We start from the raw sequence: 17,500 nt of genomic DNA on the forward strand, positions 1-17,500 counted from the left end.
AAGAACTGGTCATCATAGATGTTATTCTATGAATTCAAGTATGGGATGGAGGGTGAATCTGGTATCCTTTAATATACAGTGACTGAGATGGGCTATCTGTTCATCAGATCTGTTTTGCCTTATTCCTGGGAACAGACGAGATAGGTTTCCCAGCCTCCTTTGCAGTTAGATGTGGCCAAAGAACTAGTTCTAGCCAGGGAATACTGGTATGTGATGTGTATACTTCTGACCTGCCTCATCAATACACATGCCATCTTCCATGGTCTTTTCCTTGATTCAGATGAGCCTAATCACCTTGAAAATCATCTGTTACAAATACTGGAACCACAAGATGGTGAAACCCCATGTCCCTGAAGCACCCCAAGACATGCTACCTCCCCTTGAGAAGCAGCAGGTTATTTTGTAAATAACCATTTACAGTGTCAATGCACTGAGATTTGGGGAGTATGTTGTAGAGCAACATAATTACCTTAACTAAAATAGATGCCTTTCAATATGATTTCTTTTTGTCAACTAGAGTGTAAATTATTTGAAACAAAAAAAATTAGCTCTTGTTCAATTTTGTGACCCGTAAGTACAAATGAAACATTTTAAACTTAGTAGGTATTGAATATATACATATCAAATAGTAGAGAAATCGGGTGTAAAAACCAACATTCTAAGGCAAAAAAAAACCCAGGGGAGTATTTAAATGGCTGGTCACCTAATTGAAAAGGAGCAGAAGATTTGAGAGTGGTGGTAGTAACAGCAGTAAAATATATATATATATATATATATATATATATATATATATATATATAATATATATATATCATATATATATCTCATATATATATTCATATATATAATATATATTCATATATATCATATATATCAGAACAATTTGGAGTAGTTTTTTAAATTATGTATAGTGCTTATGAAAGCACAGATGAGATATTTGTCAAAAGATAGTATAAAAATCTTGGAACTCATTGAATCAATGTGAAAAATATGAGGTACTGTTTTCAACTCCCTCGCTGAATATGTTTATTCCATGAGGACTGTTGTTTTCCTCTTGAGGTACCGAGAATTAATATCATGATTTTTATTTTTTTATTTCCATTGCTCTTTTGATGCCTCCCTGATCTGGCTGAGACCTGACATACCAAAATGAAATATCGGCAGAAACTGTGCTCTTGGAGTCTCTCCAAACAGCACCAGAAAAGGAAGTGCCAGAAATTTCAGAAGAAAGCCTGTTTTCATGAGATTTCCTGCCTTCATTACATCTCAACATGTCCAAATAGTTCAGATAACCTCCAGTTGAACTCTAGGTTGCTTCACTCAGATAGAAATCAAGCAGTTGAGTTGTACCATTGTTGAATGGGTACAATTTAGGAACTCTAATTTTAAAAAAATAAAATAAAAAAGCATCTCAACCGAAATGCTCACTGGATTCCAAAATTCTGGGCCTGACTGTATGAACTCTAGCCAGCTTCCTTGCTCTGGCACCTGATTCCTGGTTTCAAGCCATTCCTCTTCCTCAAAGCATTTCTCAGTGTTTATGCCTTTCATTCAGTGCTTATTTCTGACAAATTTTCAACAATTTCTTCCTCTAAGAAAAGTCATCATTTTCCCACAATTTCTGTAAGCCTGAAAAATCCAATGTTTGTCTTACCCCTCTTATGAGCATTATATCTAACTTAGAAATGCCATTGAGTTAAAATCTTGGGAATAAGAATACTTTCCCAACCAGAGGTCTAGCTATTGAAAATTAAAATCCTGAGATCAGACATTTCTTTGGCCAGGACATGCCTTTTATTTCCTTTGTCATCTATTTTCATCTATGACATTAATGCAATCCTTTGTCATCTATTTTCATCTATGACATTAATGGCCATGTTGTTAGTGTAGATTTTGAGTCTCTCTAATTACTACTTCTTTCCTAGAAATCTTATTTCTGTTTTGTTTAGCTTTCCACTCCTGGCATACCCTTTGATTTTCTATAGAAAAACTATAAAAATCATTCAGTTTGTCAACTAACATGCTCATTATTTCTTTTTATTTTGCTTGCTTTTATCCTACTTAATATTCATGTTACCACTAGTGGAGGCAGCACACAGAACCTACTACTACCTACAATTAACTGTGTTCAGCACAAAGCTCCCCCCCTCTCATTATAGCCTGGAATTGCTTATTCTGGGACAGAAACACCATTATAAGTTCACAAAATGGTTTATTTTAATACTTGTTTTGACAAGAGCATGAAAATCCCAAGAGTCATCTAGAATAATTTATGGAAGCACATGCCTAAAACAAATGCACCCATTATAAAAAAGATAGAAATATTCGGAAAGAAAATTAAAATATTGACACAATATTCAAAGAATCCAAATTCAAAGAATACCAAGTGCCAGGCTGCAACTTTCTGCACAGAATCCCTAAATCCTTTCTTCTCTCCTTTTGAAAGGCAGAGTTGAGATTACAGACATGTTAAAGCCAGTAGTGAGGAGGGGTTGTACAGGAACACACCATTACACACACACACACACACACACACACACACACACACATATCTCTGTTCAATGGGGGATCATGTAGAAAAGAGAGCAAATTACAATTTTCCTCCTGTCCTTTCTGGTCCTTTCTTTCCTAGGCTGTGGTAGAACCTGGCAGACACATTGGCTCAAGAAATCAAAGAAACGCCAGCACATCAGCCTGGGAGTAAAACTGCATTCTTATTGACATCTGGAATCCAATGTTCTTGTAGGAACTTGCAATAGGAATTGAACTTTGAGAACCACCCACCTCAACCTCTCCTATGACCCATCTCCAGGCTTCCCGCCCTGAATGGACATCTGCGGGACTGATTGTTAAGGTGCATTACTTATGATAAATCACAGGTGAGGGAAGATAATGGTGCTCCCTCCCCACCCCTCAAGTGGACGGCGGGAGGAGCACGAGTCATGGGGGGAACAGCCACCATTTCCAACAATCTGTGCAAACCTTACCACGTATGTGCCACCGTGAAACGCCGCTGTTTGGGGATGTTGCTATTGAGAAGCATCCTGCGCAGGAGCCTGGGGGAATTCCTGGGAGAAATCACCGGAGAGAGCTTGGGAGAAACCGATTTCCTCGCTGTCTTGGACTTCTCGTTCTGCAACAGGTTTTCGCGCAAGGATTTCACCAGATCCTCATTCAGCCAGGGGTTTGCACAATGCGGATTATCCACTTCGGGCACGGCTAAGGTGTCCGGGCTTGCCGCCTGCTGAGCCATTTTTCCCGGGCAACTTTGTACAGTTGGCAACAATCCAGGGCAACGTGGTTCCCTGGCCTCTTTCCAGTGATCGCTTCGCTCGGAGTCAGGGGAAATGTCCAGGGAAGCAGGTCGGATCCAGCTGCTGTTGGTGCATTCGGTGGCCTGCCTCAGTGTCTCGGTGGCGATGGGGCTGGGTGCAGAGGGGGAGTGCACTCCTCCGCAGGAGCCTAGTAAACGTCACCCCTCCCCCGCGATCCCTGCTGAGACCGTGCGCAGCTCCCGCAGCAAAGGAACATGGAGGGAGCCGCGCGCGCTGGCTGGGCTTTGTCCGCGCCACGCAGCAGCCTGCTAAACTATTGGAACTAATGCGCCGCAGCTGCTCCAGCGACTTCTGCTTATGTACATAAAAAGTCCTGGGGGAGGGCTTAACCATCAGATGCCTGCTGCTCAGTTGTTTGGCTGGTCTTTCCATTTGCTGATTCCTGAATCCAAAGGAAAGAAAAACTTTGAACTTGACCTTCCTCTCCAGCAGGGGTATTTATCTCCCTTCAGTCCACGTTCCTAAAAGAAAATTGCCAGCCCTTTGGTTTTTATAAGGGGAGAATGAGCAGGCACTGGCTAGACGAGGAGAAATGTTTTCCCTGTTGCTAAACTCAGTCTGATAGGCCTTTAAGACATCTCAAGAGAATAAAATGGACTCGTGATATCCCCCTCTTTCTACCTTGTTAGAAATCAAACAAAAAGTTTTAAAAAAATACTACGCATGAAAAACATTACAGGTCGCTGTGGTGGTGTACAAACTTGCTAATCGTGGCCCTTGCATAGCATGAGAGGGCACTATTGACACCCACAAATGGTATTTGTTATCTCTTTGCATTTAAACTAATGGCCCCCCAGGGGGACAGACTGTTTTCATAAGAGGAGTTAAAAATGATTTTAAAGTTTCAATTATTTCTCATCGTATGTACAATTTTATGTACTCGACTATAAAAGAATAAAATTAATCTAGCTTTTCATTGTTATTTTCTCAGCTGTCATCTAACCTAACATTTTCATTTGCGATCAACATAGCTCAAAGAAACTGATTCGGAGGTGGTTTAAAATAAAAGAGAATAAATTATTATTTTTTTGCCTATTTAGTTTGCTACTGGAAAAAAAATGTTAATGCCACAACAATTGAAGTAATTAAGTGGTAAAGCCTGTTGAATCTTATATTGTCAATTATATTAAACACTAGAAGTGCAAACATTACTACTGGATTGGAAGGCAACCCAAACCTTTGACAGAGAGCCTAGTGATGTACAGACAGTTCAGGATTAGATAAAAATCATATTTCTCAGAATCTATGAATAATTTCATTTAAAAAAACACACAAATTAAGGAGTTTAAAAATGTATCCAGATAAAATGAAGACTGGAGTAGTCGGATTCAATTATTTTGGAGGGTTCTATGATTACTATTAGGTCAATCCTAAAAGATTCTCCTATCTCCCTCCCTAGTTGTTCTACCGTTAGTTTTAATTACTTGCCTTTAAAATGTTACAGAAAAGGACACTCTGAGGTCCTGAAGCACAGTTACCGCTTGATGTACCTGCAATGATTTAATGAGACATATGTGCCATGACTTACTAGTAATCAGAAAATCTGCTATGTAAATACTCAGATTTTAAAAAATCACGATGTGTTATTCTTTTTTTTTCATCTTTATTCTTGAAAGTATTACAGATGTCCCCTATTTTATTTTTCCCATTGACCCCCTCCATCTCCCACCCTACCCCTTTCTAGGCCTTCACCACACTATTGTCTGTGAGGAATTTTCACCAGTACAAAAGGTTTCATCACTGTGCAACACTAAGTGGCAAGGCCCCTTAAATTTAAAGAATACATATATTCCTTTAAACAGTAGCCAACTTATTTAGAGTAGGTGGAGGGACTGTCAACTGCATCACGAGATGAGCAAACCAGGACTGTAATGCTTTCCCCCAAGGAGCTCGTAATGTAATGACTTAATGGAAAGGGCTGGGCAATGCTCAGGAAAAGACACCAGAACAACTAAGAAAGTGACATTACCAGGTGCAGAAAAATGCAATGAACATGCTGTGCATAATGGATGAAGGAATGGTGACGTGGAGAACAGTCTGAAGGGGGAAATGCACACCAGAATGAGAAACTAGAACGTGCAAATGAAGAAGTAAGCAAATTCTGTTTCAAAACAAAAAACTCAGGAATCAGTATATATACAACTTGTTTAGGGTTGTGAAATAAAAATTCAAATAACAGGATAAAGTGAGGGAAACAAACAGTAGGCAGTACACTGACGCGGCATTTAAAAATTAGAAAATTTTCACATTTTCTGAGGACTTAGTTCCATTCAACAAACATTTATGGGCATTTATTTTGTGCGAGGCACTATATTGAGCACTCTAGGATATTTAACATGTTTTTAATATGTTTTTATTTATTTTTCAGAGAGAAAGAAAGGGAGAGGAATAGAGAGATAGAAACATCGATAGAGAGAACATCCATAACATCGATCAATCGGCTGCCACCCACATGCTCCCCACTGAGGATCAAGCCTGAAAACCGGGCATGTGCCCTGACCTGGAATGGAACCCGGAGACCTTTTGGTTTATGGGTTAATGCTCAACCACTGAGCCACACAGGCCAGGCTGCTGTGGGCTATTTAAAGAATAGCTTGATGCTGTCCCTGTCCTCTCTGAGTTTATAATCTAGCAAGGTAGATAAAGCACAGAACAATTAACATGATAAAGGATAGCCCAAGTAGCCAGATGAGAGCCTGGAAGCTGGAGATGTTTAAATGTCTGGCTTGAAGGAGAGAAAAGGGATTCTCAGTGACAAAATAAAAGACTTTGTATGACTAAGAATGATATGGGCCTAGTACTGGGAAAGTCATTGTGTTCAGGGGACTCCAGGTTCCTGTTCTTGCTCTCAGCGACCTTCTTTGAGGGGGAGTAAACTATTTACAAGCTTGTGCTCTCATAAATAGCATGTCAGGTGGATGCTCAGAGAGACGGGACACTTGGCAGTCACAGCTAAGCTAAAGCAGAAGATATAACAATGTTCCATTAAAAACGCATTGAGGGTTGTGGTTCAACACAGACCCAAACTGAACAAAGGCTCTGTGCAAATCTCCCATTGCTTCGGAAATGTTAAGGATTCCATTATAGAGCAGAACCGGCTGCCTCTTTACAGGGTCTGGTAACCTATCATTATTTGTTTAATTTCCTTATCTCTGCAATTCTCCGCCTGAATCTCACAAGTGATATATGGCATGCATGCTGCTTTTTGAAAATAAAATTACTTTTGATTTGAGAATTCTTTGCCACCTCCTTGAAATAATTGAAACACCCCCCAGTGTTTCTGGCTTTGAAATCACTGCTTTAGGAGGCTTGCATTGTAAAGTTCTGAACATAACCAAAGGTGGGTGAGGTTTGAATAAATTGACAATTTTCTTTATAATAATGCAGAGGGTCAGAGGAACTCTTCCAACAAAAGCACTATGTACACATCTTGCCTTTTATTAAAACAAAATCTCTTTAAAATTAGCTGCCAGAAACTTTTCTGAAAAGCACAGCACTGTAAGTGACAGCCAAATAAGACCTTAGGTTTAAACAAGTGGAAATGTAAAAATGGGTGAAATGTTTTGATACGTCACCCACATCTAGAACAGCAGATAACATTTTATAACTTCATAAATGTTTTCCTACATAGTTTTTTATGGATTTTCAAAATTTGCATTTTTAGATGACTCAGAATCTTTGAAAACATATATTTAATTATTCATAGGCAGCAAAACAAATAAGAAATAAGATTTGCATAGGTTCTGGTACAAGGATTGAAAAGTATGCCCTTGTCTAGGTGGAAATAAGCAAGGCTGGATTCCCCACAATTGAAAGGGAGCAATGGTGCAGCTAATTCAAAAAAACTGATCAATTAAAATGATTTATATTTGACCATGGAATGTATTTGCTGCTTCTTCCAACTCTGTTTTAGACAGTGTGGTAAATAGTGTGTTAAAATAAGGCTGCTTTTTAAATTGCCCATCAGACATGGCCCATAGAAATGATGTAATAGTGGTACAAGTTATGTTGTCTGATAGGTAAGAATGGTGTGTTTGGAACCCAAAAGCTTGTTTTGAACTCCAGCTATGATACATACTAGCTGCATTACTTTATTTGTCTGTGGCCCAGTTCTTAATCTCTTAAATAGAATGAAAAGCATAAAATAAAATAAAATAATAATATCTCTTGTATAAGGATACTGCAAAGCTTATATGTGTTAACATTCATTCTGTAAAATGTTTAGAAGAGTGCCTGGTACAGAGTAAACACTCAATTAAGTGAAACCTGCTACTAGTTGATACAAGAAACCTGCAAAAATTTACCCTTAGTGCCAGGCATTTCTCCATTTTATTTCATTTAATTCTTGGAATAACTCTTAAAGTGTTATTTCATACCACTATTTTGCTGATGAGGGCTTTAGAAAGTTAAATAGCTTTCCGAAAGACATATAGTTCAACATTGCAAACAGATTCGATTGTCTATGAAGTGCCAAAGCCTTTTACTTCAACTCTCTACCAAACCATCCCCAAAAGATAGCCTATCCACTATTGAAAATTGATGATAGATATTTATATGGAAAATGATAGAAATCTGACTACCCTGAGCTCATGGTCTAGTTAACATTAAAATCTGTCCTTGGCTCCACCTGCCATCCACTGTGACAACCTGTGAAGCCTGCCAAGTCATGAAATTCTTACAAAGGCATGGTATTCAAATAAGGGCAGCTTGGGGTGGAATTCCTGAGTTCTTTTTCATCTATATGCCTGTACTCCTTTAATCTGAAGGAGTTTTAATGAAACTTCATGGTAGTTTTCATTTTGCAAAATAACATTATTTTATTTAAACTTTTGTTGTAAATATTTTTATTTAAAATTTATATCATAATAAATTCTGATGATAAATTGTATTATCATTATATCTAAAAGCACACTTGAACATTGTAGAACAAGGCTTTTCAAATCATAATCATTATTGAACATTTATTAGGTAACTAGAGGCTCGATGCATGAAATTCATGCAAGAGTAGGCCTTCCTTCTCCCAGCTGCTGACACCAGCTTCCCTCTGGCACCCAGGACCCAGGCTTCCCTCCAGCCGCCGGCAGGCACCCAGGACCTGGGCTTCCCTTGCAGCCCTGGCTTCATCTGGAAGGTCGTCCAGAAGGACGTCCGGAAGGACATCTGGTCTAATTAGCATATTAAGCTTTTATTATTATAGATGGGCTGGTTGGCAGAGATAAAAAAATAAGTATGTTTATTTGAAAAGATATATTTAACCTTCCAACAAAGAAAATAAATGATAAATATATAAGTAACAACAGAAACAATAGATGCCTCAAGGGTTTAGAGGATATATATATATATATATATATATATATATATATTTCAATGTAAAATAATTCAAGAAGAAGTAGGACTTGAATTAGTCCTTGAAAGAAGGTACATGTGGAAAAAATAATCCATTTTGGAGAGGTAGGTTCTTGGGAAGGTAAGAGATATTGAAATCCCATGGGGAAAATCATTAAAATTTGCCTGTGATAAAGGTAAATAATAAATAATATATAGAGAGGTTTAAGGAAGATTAACTTAATGGCAATATGTGCTAAAATTTTGAAGTGGAAGATTCTGAAGACTGTTTATTTCAACAATTTCATTTCAATATAATTTTATTAGAGGCCTGGTGCATGAATTTCGTGCACAGGGGTGGGGGAGGCATCCCTCAGCCTGGCCTGCACCCTCTTCAATCCAGGACCACTAGGAAGATGTCCAACTGCCGGTTCAGGCCCAATTGGACTGGACATCCCTCTTGCAATCCAGGACTGCTGGCTCCTAACTGTTCACCTGCCTGCCTGCCTGATCGCCCCTAACCACTCTGCCTGCCTGCCTAATGCCCCAACTGTGCCCCTGCCTGCCTGATCCCCCTAACTGCTCTCCCCTACCAGCCTGATCCCCCCCAACTGCTCTCCTCTGCAGGCCTGATCGCCCCTAACTGCCTCTGTCTTGGCCCCGCCACCATGGCTTTGTCCGGAAGGATGTCCGGAAGGTCATCTGGAAGATGTCCAGTCTAATTAGCATATTACCTTTTTATTAGTATAGATGTAGAAATAGAAGGAGAGAGGCTTATCATACAAGAATTAGAAGGATTTGTTCATGGGCTATATTTGAGCATGCAAGTCAAAAATAGATTGGACATTTTTTTTAACATAATCAATTATCCATTTCACCTAATTAAGTATGATTCACCTAATTAATCATCAAAAGTCTGATAATATAATAAAAGTAGCTAGGATTTATTGAACAACAAATACATCTGTCTTGGTTTATATTAGAGCTACACTTTGAGCACAGTGTGTTCTCCTAAAATCAATTTGTTTTAATACAAAAATTAATATTTTTTTCAAGATTAAATTTATTTAAATGGAGCTTTTTGTAGATTAAAACTGAATGTTAGGGATATCTCCATTGACATAGTCAACATCTCATTTAAAAGAAAGGTTAACATTTTATAGTGTACAACCTATAACAAATATTAAAACAGCTTATTTTATTTCTGAGAAAAAAAATTCAATACAATTTACATCAGGATCTTTCCTTTCATTCTGATACATCCACTTAAAAATGCTCCAATACTAGAACAGAACTCCTCTTGATAACTTTGCTAAAATGAGACACTAGATTGCCTTCTCTAAATATTTGCCAAACTTCAATAAAGACAATGGGTTTTGATGGGCCATTAAAGTGTACTACTCAAAACTGAACACTAAGGAACTTATTTCTCATCTCTCTCTTTCAGCTTCTGTATTCATCCGCCACCAGCCCAAGAAAGGACTTTTGGAGTCTTTCTCAAATTAGCACAACATAACGGGCAAGCCTCCCTCCGATGCTGACACACAACATCTGTTTCAGTCATTCTGGGTTTTGGAATGGTTTTATGAGACAAATAGTACATTTCACTGAGACTGTCCATAATTCACAGAGTTATAATTGTAGCTGGCAATTTATTTTCTAAAGTTTAATATATTTAGAGAATGACTCCTCAAAGGCATCATACTTTTAGGGATAACACTTTTCAGATCTAACTGTAAGGAACCTTCTGAGACCTAGTCGTTTTTGTGGAATGCTTTACAAAAGGCTTTACAGAAAGCGGAGGTTGACTGCCAATGCTGTAATTAACTACCTAGGTCACCTTGAACAAGTTCATTCAACTTCTCTGGAACTCAGTTTTACGGTAGAAAGTCCTTCAATTTAATTAGAATTTTATAACTTGAAAAAGGAAAATATATGCCGTCTTTGCAAGTTTAAGTTGCTATTTGAGAAAAACAATGATCAAATGCATCCTGAGGCAACATGGTCTCTTCCAGTTACATGTAGTGATATGTTCCACAGATGATGCTTTAGAAAGAGAAATGGAAAATATATATTCAATGTTTAAGAAATTGAAAATGGAAAATCAGAGGATGCTGCACTAAGTAGGTGCCTTACTAGTGTTTTTTACGGCCCTAAAAGTTATGAAAATCCTTTTCTAACTAAGTTAAAAAAATCATTCTGACATCTGAGTCATGGCTTGGAGACAGAGTAAGAGAGCAATGTCTAAGTTAATTTAATATTTGGAATCAAAGCACTGTTTTACTTCTACAATGGTAAAACTACCAAGACAGGTATAAGCACTCTTAGTCAGATTTTCTAAAACTTCAGAGCTTAACTTACCTTTTAGGCAATAACAGAAATCTCTGTACTCACATTTCACAATGAGTACCCACCAAAGTGTACCCACTTTCAATGTGTTGCAGGAAGAAAAAAAATGCATTTTTTATTTGAAAAAATACTTAGCTGGGTCAAATACAATTCAAAAGGTCTCCTTACACCAGGGTCTCTTAGTCTTTTAATTTGTTAATGCAAATTTAAGATGAGGGGAAAAAGGATCTCATTTAAGTTGAAACACAAACTCTTTTTCAAGTGTCATGAAATTCTTTGCCTATTTTTATATCATTACTTAAAATTAAAAGGCAAACCTTATTTAAAACTGTTTCTGGGATATAATTTAATTAATCTAAAAGCATTTATTTTTTTTAAATATATTTTATTGATTTTTTACAGAGAGGAAGGGAGAGGGATAGAGAGTCAGAAACATTGATGAGAGAGAAACATCAATCAGCTGCCTCCTGCACACTCCCTACTGGGGATGTGACTGCAACCAAGGTACATGCCCTTGACCGGAATCGAACCTGGGACCTTTTAGTCCGCAGGCAGATGCTCCATCCACTGAGCCAAACTGGCTAGGGCAATCTAAAAGCATTCAATTGGACAAATACTATGTGCTAGGTTCTTTAGATATAACGAGGATGCTGATATTTGTGTATTTGTAGACACAAGATTCTGTGTTCATAGGTAGCTAGGACTTTCAGTCTAGTCTACTGTGTAGGAAGCATTATCAAAAACACTCACCATCAAGATTTACCACCATGCTATTGACCTATCTTTTATCTAAAATATTAATCAAGTAATTGTGCTTCCATCAACCTGATGCACCAGCTTATGAGAAATTAAATATATTAAACTTTAGAAAAAGAATTGTCAGCTATAATTATAAACCAATAGTTTATAGTCCCATAATAAGTCTATGCATAACTGTACAAACAGGTATATGATTTTCTTTCTCATGTTTTCCATGAAGTGATGCTGACCTGGAAGTGCTCAAATGATTGCTGAACTGTATACACCAATCTGTGGTTTTCCTGAAATCATTAATTTTCAGCCCTAATAAAATAAATACAGATAACTATTACACTAATATAAAAATATACATCCAGCTAGTCTAATAACCACCATTTATATTCTGTAATTATATAAGCATTGTATAAAGCCATCCAGTAATTATTGAATTGGTTACAAAGGTTAAATACATCTTTTCAAATAAACATACTTATTTTTTTATCTCTGCCTACCAGCCCATCTATAATAATAAAAGCTTAATATGCTAATTAGACCAGACATCCTTCCGGACGTCCTTCTGGATGACCTTCCAGATGAAGCTGGAGCAAATGATTTGTACAGTTGGTTTAGCCTTTTCGTGTGCTTTTAGATTGTTAACAGCCTGAAAGAACAGTGTATCCAAATCAATTTGCTGTGATATACCCACTAAAAGTTTGAAATGTTTTAGAAATCCTATTTTTAGGTATGCTTTAATCTTATAAATATATTATTTTTTAAATTATCTGGATATTAAATCCATTCTCACTGTAAAATTTTTAAAAGTCATCCAGAAATCTAAAGTATCTATAGACCACCATCCCCAAACTTGACCCTCCTCACAGGGAACCCTGTTATCAGCTGTGTTTATCTTTGCTGACCTCTGCTATCCCTTACAGTAGCCACTAGCCAAACAAGGTTAATGTAACTGAGGAAAATTTTATTTTTATTAGTTTTACTAACTTAAATTTAAATAGCATTCCGTGGCTAGTGGCTACCATAAGGGACAGGAAAATTCTAGACCTCCATGTGATTTCATGAGTAATTATGTGCTTGTAGAAACATATATTAATGTTTTCTGAGTTTTTTTTTATAAAACATAGTATCATGCTTGATCATTTGACAACTTGCTTTTTTCATTCAACAAAGATTTCCGTTGTTATTCTTGGCCAATGCCTAGTATTCCATAGTATGACTATTTCTCAGTTCAATTAGCCATTTTTATATTGATGGGCATCAGGTATCCAGCAATTCACTGTTACATCCAAAGCATAGCCTTGCAAACTCTTCTTTCAAGAATTGTTTTTATAATAGTATGTAGAAGTAGGATTGTTAAAAGATACAAGCATTTTCATTTTAATAAAAACTGCCATATTGTTCTTCAAAGCGACTGATTCAATTTACACTCCTACCAACAGTGTTTGAATTTCCATATTTTTTTCCTTAAACAGTCCTATGTTGCCATCAATTTCCCTGTACTAGCTGTCAAAGACTTTTTTCGCCTTTCCAAAATATCTCCTATTTTTTAGTGTGGGAGAAATTAAGCACATCAATGTTCAATTTTTAGCTTTTTAACCATTTTAGTTGACCAAGCATTTCCCAGGAGTGTCTCTAATATGACAACATCTACACATTATAGAGGGCTTTTTCAAAGGAAAAAGCATTTAACTTACTTTTTCAGTAATGTTCTGGCACTACTCAGTAAAATATGTTTTAAATTTCTTTTTCTATAATAGATAGATTGTGCTGAGAATTTTACCTTCTTGCCTAGTCCTTATTTTACATGTTGGTGTACAGTTTTTCAATGACTGACCAGGACTCTATTATTATTTTGTAGAATTTTTTCCTTGAACAAAATTAATGGTCTAGATAAGGACTGAAGTGTGTGTGTGTGTGTGTGTGTGTGTGTGTGTGTGTGTCTGTGTTTTCAATTATCTTAATGCAGTTAAATAATTTTTGTTTATAGTTGAATTTATTGGGTGACATTGGTTAATAAAATTCTACAGGTTTCTGGTATACAATTCTACAATACATCACCTCATCATCTGGATTCTGGTCTGACAGTAATGTCAGTGCAGTATCCTTAAACACATAGTTCAGTGTGGCTGAGAGAGCCCTTGACCTAGTCCTGACTACTACTACATGTCCTAGGGCTTGAGGCAAGTCCTCTACTCTATAGGTCTCAGTTTTCTTATCCGAAAATGACGGTGATGGAATAGATGACTGCAGAGGTCCCCTTAATTAATAAAGTTAACTATTCCTAAGATGGATCACCTAACACTTATAGTATGAGTTAGATTGTGGTAGTATCTGAATGAAGAGAAAGGAGTCATTAGGAATGGTTTTATGTAAAATCAATACACACTCATTAATAAGTGAGGCCACGTACATATGCTCTGCAAGAGCACATACACTTCATGCTTTTCTGCCATTCTGGGTATTCAGCACAATGCCCTCCTACCCATTCTTCAAAGGTGAGGGTCACCTTCTTGGGAAAGATTTCAAAATCACAGAGAGGGGCAGAGGTAGTGGAAATTTGCAGACGTGTTTTAGAGCCTTATGTTCCAAAGACAGAACAGAAGAGAGTTTCCCCAAATTAGAGCCTGGTAACTTCCTTACTAATGTCTGGCAAAATCATGAAAAAAATATTTAAGCAATGAATCATGAACCTCCTATGATGCAGGTAGTAACTTGCAGAAGTCAAATAGATTATTTAAAATTTATATGATTTTCTTTCCAGAACAGGTGACTGTGTTAACAGGTCAGAGAAATAAATACCTGTGTCATATTGTATCTGATTTTCATGAAGAACTTTGAAAAGATCTTTTAGAACATACTTGTAGGTACAATGGAACACAATGAACCACATGGATGGGTTCATGAAAAGACAATTGTTCCCAAAAGATGTGGACTAATAGAATCATGTCATCCTGAAGAGCAGTCACTGCTACCAGATGCAGAGTTATAAGCATTTTAAGAAACAGACTTTAAGATATATGCTGCATGTTTATCAAATCTGAATATAACCCGGAGTTGAAGGGATGGCTAAAGTGGAGGATTAGTATTTTCCCAACCCTGATTAATTATAATAATTTTCCAGGAGGGATGTTAGAACAGAAGTCAGAACCCCAACCCACAACTGAATCAGAATCAAAGTAACTATTTTAAAAATAATAAATATTTTTAAAGCGAATAAATCATATTCACATGGTGGAAGAACAGATCAGATTTAAAAACATTGAAATCAATTTGGATAAATGTAAAATTAAAATGTCAACAGTAATTCAGTTGGCTAATTCAGTTGCTGCAAAGATCTAACAGAATCAACAGAAAACACTAACAGAATCAAAAGCAGCATTTGTGGAAGCACAGTCCTATGCTCCCAGTCTGTATTATGTGCAAATGAGAGGCCCGATGCATGAAATTCGTGCAAGAGTAGGTCTTCGCAGCCCCAGCTGCCTTGGCCCTTGCAGTCCCGGCTGCTGCCACCTTGTGCGGGGTGATTGATCATGGAGCCCCCCGCCCGACTCCATTGATCACCCAGCAGAGGGCAGTGGCAGCAGACCTGGGCCCTCACAGCCCCAGCTTCATCTATAACAGCGGTTCTCAACCTGTGGGTTGCGACCCCTTTGGGGGTGGAACAACCCTTACACAGGGGTTGCCTAAGACCATCGGAAAACACATATATAATTACATATTGTTTTTGTGATTAATCACTATGCTTTAATTATATTCAATTTGTAACAATGAAAATACATCCTGCATATCAGATATTTACATTAGGATTCATAACAGTAGCAAAATTACAGTTATGAAGTAGCAATGAAAATAATTTCATGGTTGGGGGTCACCACAACATGAGGAACTGTATTAAAGGGTCGTGGCATTAGGAAGGTTGAGGACCACTGATCTAGAGGGTCGTCAGGACAGACGTTCTGCTGTTCAGCCATTCGGTTGATTTGCATATTATACTTTTATTATTACAGATGCTACAAAGATAATTAGGACTGGATCACTGACCTCAGGACCCCAAAGGGAATCTGATGTTATATTTCAGCCAAGGATGGTGAGCTACTGAAATGTCCTTTCACTTTCTTGGTCTTATTTAAGATGAGGATGAGGATGTGTTGCTGTTGGTTTTGCTTAGTAGACAGACAGGTAGCTGTTTTAATAGCCACCTTCAGGCAAAACAGTGTGGAATAGGAATTATGGAAAAGATGTCAACACAACTAAATTCTGAATGTGCTTTCTTTTTAGAATGTTGATATGGAATTTCCTATTATGTTTTTTTAATGATATCATGTATTTAAGAGAGGCTAGTGCCAAGTTTTTGCAGCTTATATTCTCACATTCTGCTCTGCAGAGTAAAGAATGTGGTTTACTTGTGATGCAACTCCAACATTTGTTGCCAATGACAACGGTTGTTTACTTGATTAGGTTTCATGTGTTTGGTCAGGTTATGTCATGAGAATTGTATTAAGGAGAATTATGGGTTTGTTGAGTGCCAGCTCTGTGCAGTGAAAATGGTAGTGGGTGAAGGTGGGTGCTGGCAGTGTTTATTTTGGCAGGCGATCGAAAATGCAGAGTCCTGGGCATTCAACATGAGCCTTTTCACATCAACTGGTTTCTCTCTCCCTCATCCTGGCAGCTATTTTCTAGCCTCTGGAAAAGGGCATATGTGGGTCCAGAAAGTACCATTGATCACCAGCTCTCTTCTGCAGCACTCCATGTTTCTGTGGCTTCGAGAAACCCTCAGCTGCAACCTCCTTCTTCTCTCAGGATGTGTCGCTGAGAACAACTTAAATCAACTATAATTTTCAACAGATTCTGAACTGGGATTTGGAAAGATAAGGTGGTTATTGAATTGAATTATAATAAAACCAGGCTGCAGTCCAATTGCTTCCAGCTCTTCTCCTCCCTCTGTGGGTTAACAAGTGTTTCCAAAGCCATGAATGAATCCTGAAGCAGCTAATCAGCCGTGCTGATCCACATCATATGAAACATGTGGGTTGCAGGCAGCTGGGAAACCTCCATTTCCTCGGGCATTCTGAATGATGATGGAGCTCTTGGAATTGCATTTTGACATTTTGCTCCCTGCCTGTGGCAGAAAATACCCTTTCAAAAGGCATCTAGGCCAGGATAGTACTCTGGGTGTAAAAAAAAAAAAAGTCTCATTGCTCTCACTATGAAAAAGTAAATGAACATTTCCTCATGTTCAGACTGTGACTCACAACTGGTCTGTTAATGGGCAAAGTATGCCTGGGGCATTCTCCCGACATATTGTCCAACCAAATGAAATGCGGGATTGGTGAGATATTGAGTTTCATAGCTTTGGATCAGTCATCTTCCCAAAGGCAGATAAAACCTAAGTAGAGAAGGTCCCTGATAGGCTTTTTCAATTTTTTCTATTTCTACTTATTTAAAGATTTCATCAAGATAAAAAAGAGGGCCTGTCTCCTGCATCTCACAGTTAAAGAAACAAAAGCAATAACAAAAAGCTTAGCATTTTCCCCGAACCTTGGGCAAATTGATATGAACCTGTTTCATCTTGCATGGATCCGAGTATAAGGTATGTGCTTTATTAATAAAATAGTCTGTCACACTGACAAAGAAAAGCCTTATCTCTTGCCTCCAGTTTATAGTCCATCCTGCATAATGTTACCCTATATAATAAAGAGCCAATATGCTAATTAGACCGAACAGCAGAATAACCGGAC

General features: G+C 37.6%; 1 protein-coding gene across 5 annotated transcripts in view; it reads right to left on the reverse strand.

Annotated features, from left to right (window-relative positions):
* Positions 1-17,500, reverse strand: part of PDE4D (phosphodiesterase 4D) — a 1,237,087-nt gene that overhangs the window by 652,417 nt on the left and 567,170 nt on the right. Inside the window, exon 1 of one of the 5 annotated variants that reach the window (XM_070412013.1) lies at positions 2,988-3,325. The exons of the other annotated variants lie outside the window; for them this stretch is intronic. Coding sequence (XP_070268114.1) covers positions 2,988-3,253 — 266 coding nt within the window. The 5' untranslated portion in view covers positions 3,254-3,325. Of the gene's footprint in view, positions 1-2,987; positions 3,326-17,500 lie in introns of those variants that run through there. 5 annotated transcript variants of the gene reach the window in all.

Source organism: Myotis yumanensis, unplaced genomic scaffold (assembly GCF_028538775.1).
Source record: "Myotis yumanensis isolate MYYU_CA2020_CCGP unplaced genomic scaffold, mMyoYum1.0.hap1 SCAF_4, whole genome shotgun sequence".
Classification (NCBI taxonomy): domain Eukaryota; kingdom Metazoa; phylum Chordata; class Mammalia; order Chiroptera; family Vespertilionidae; genus Myotis; species Myotis yumanensis.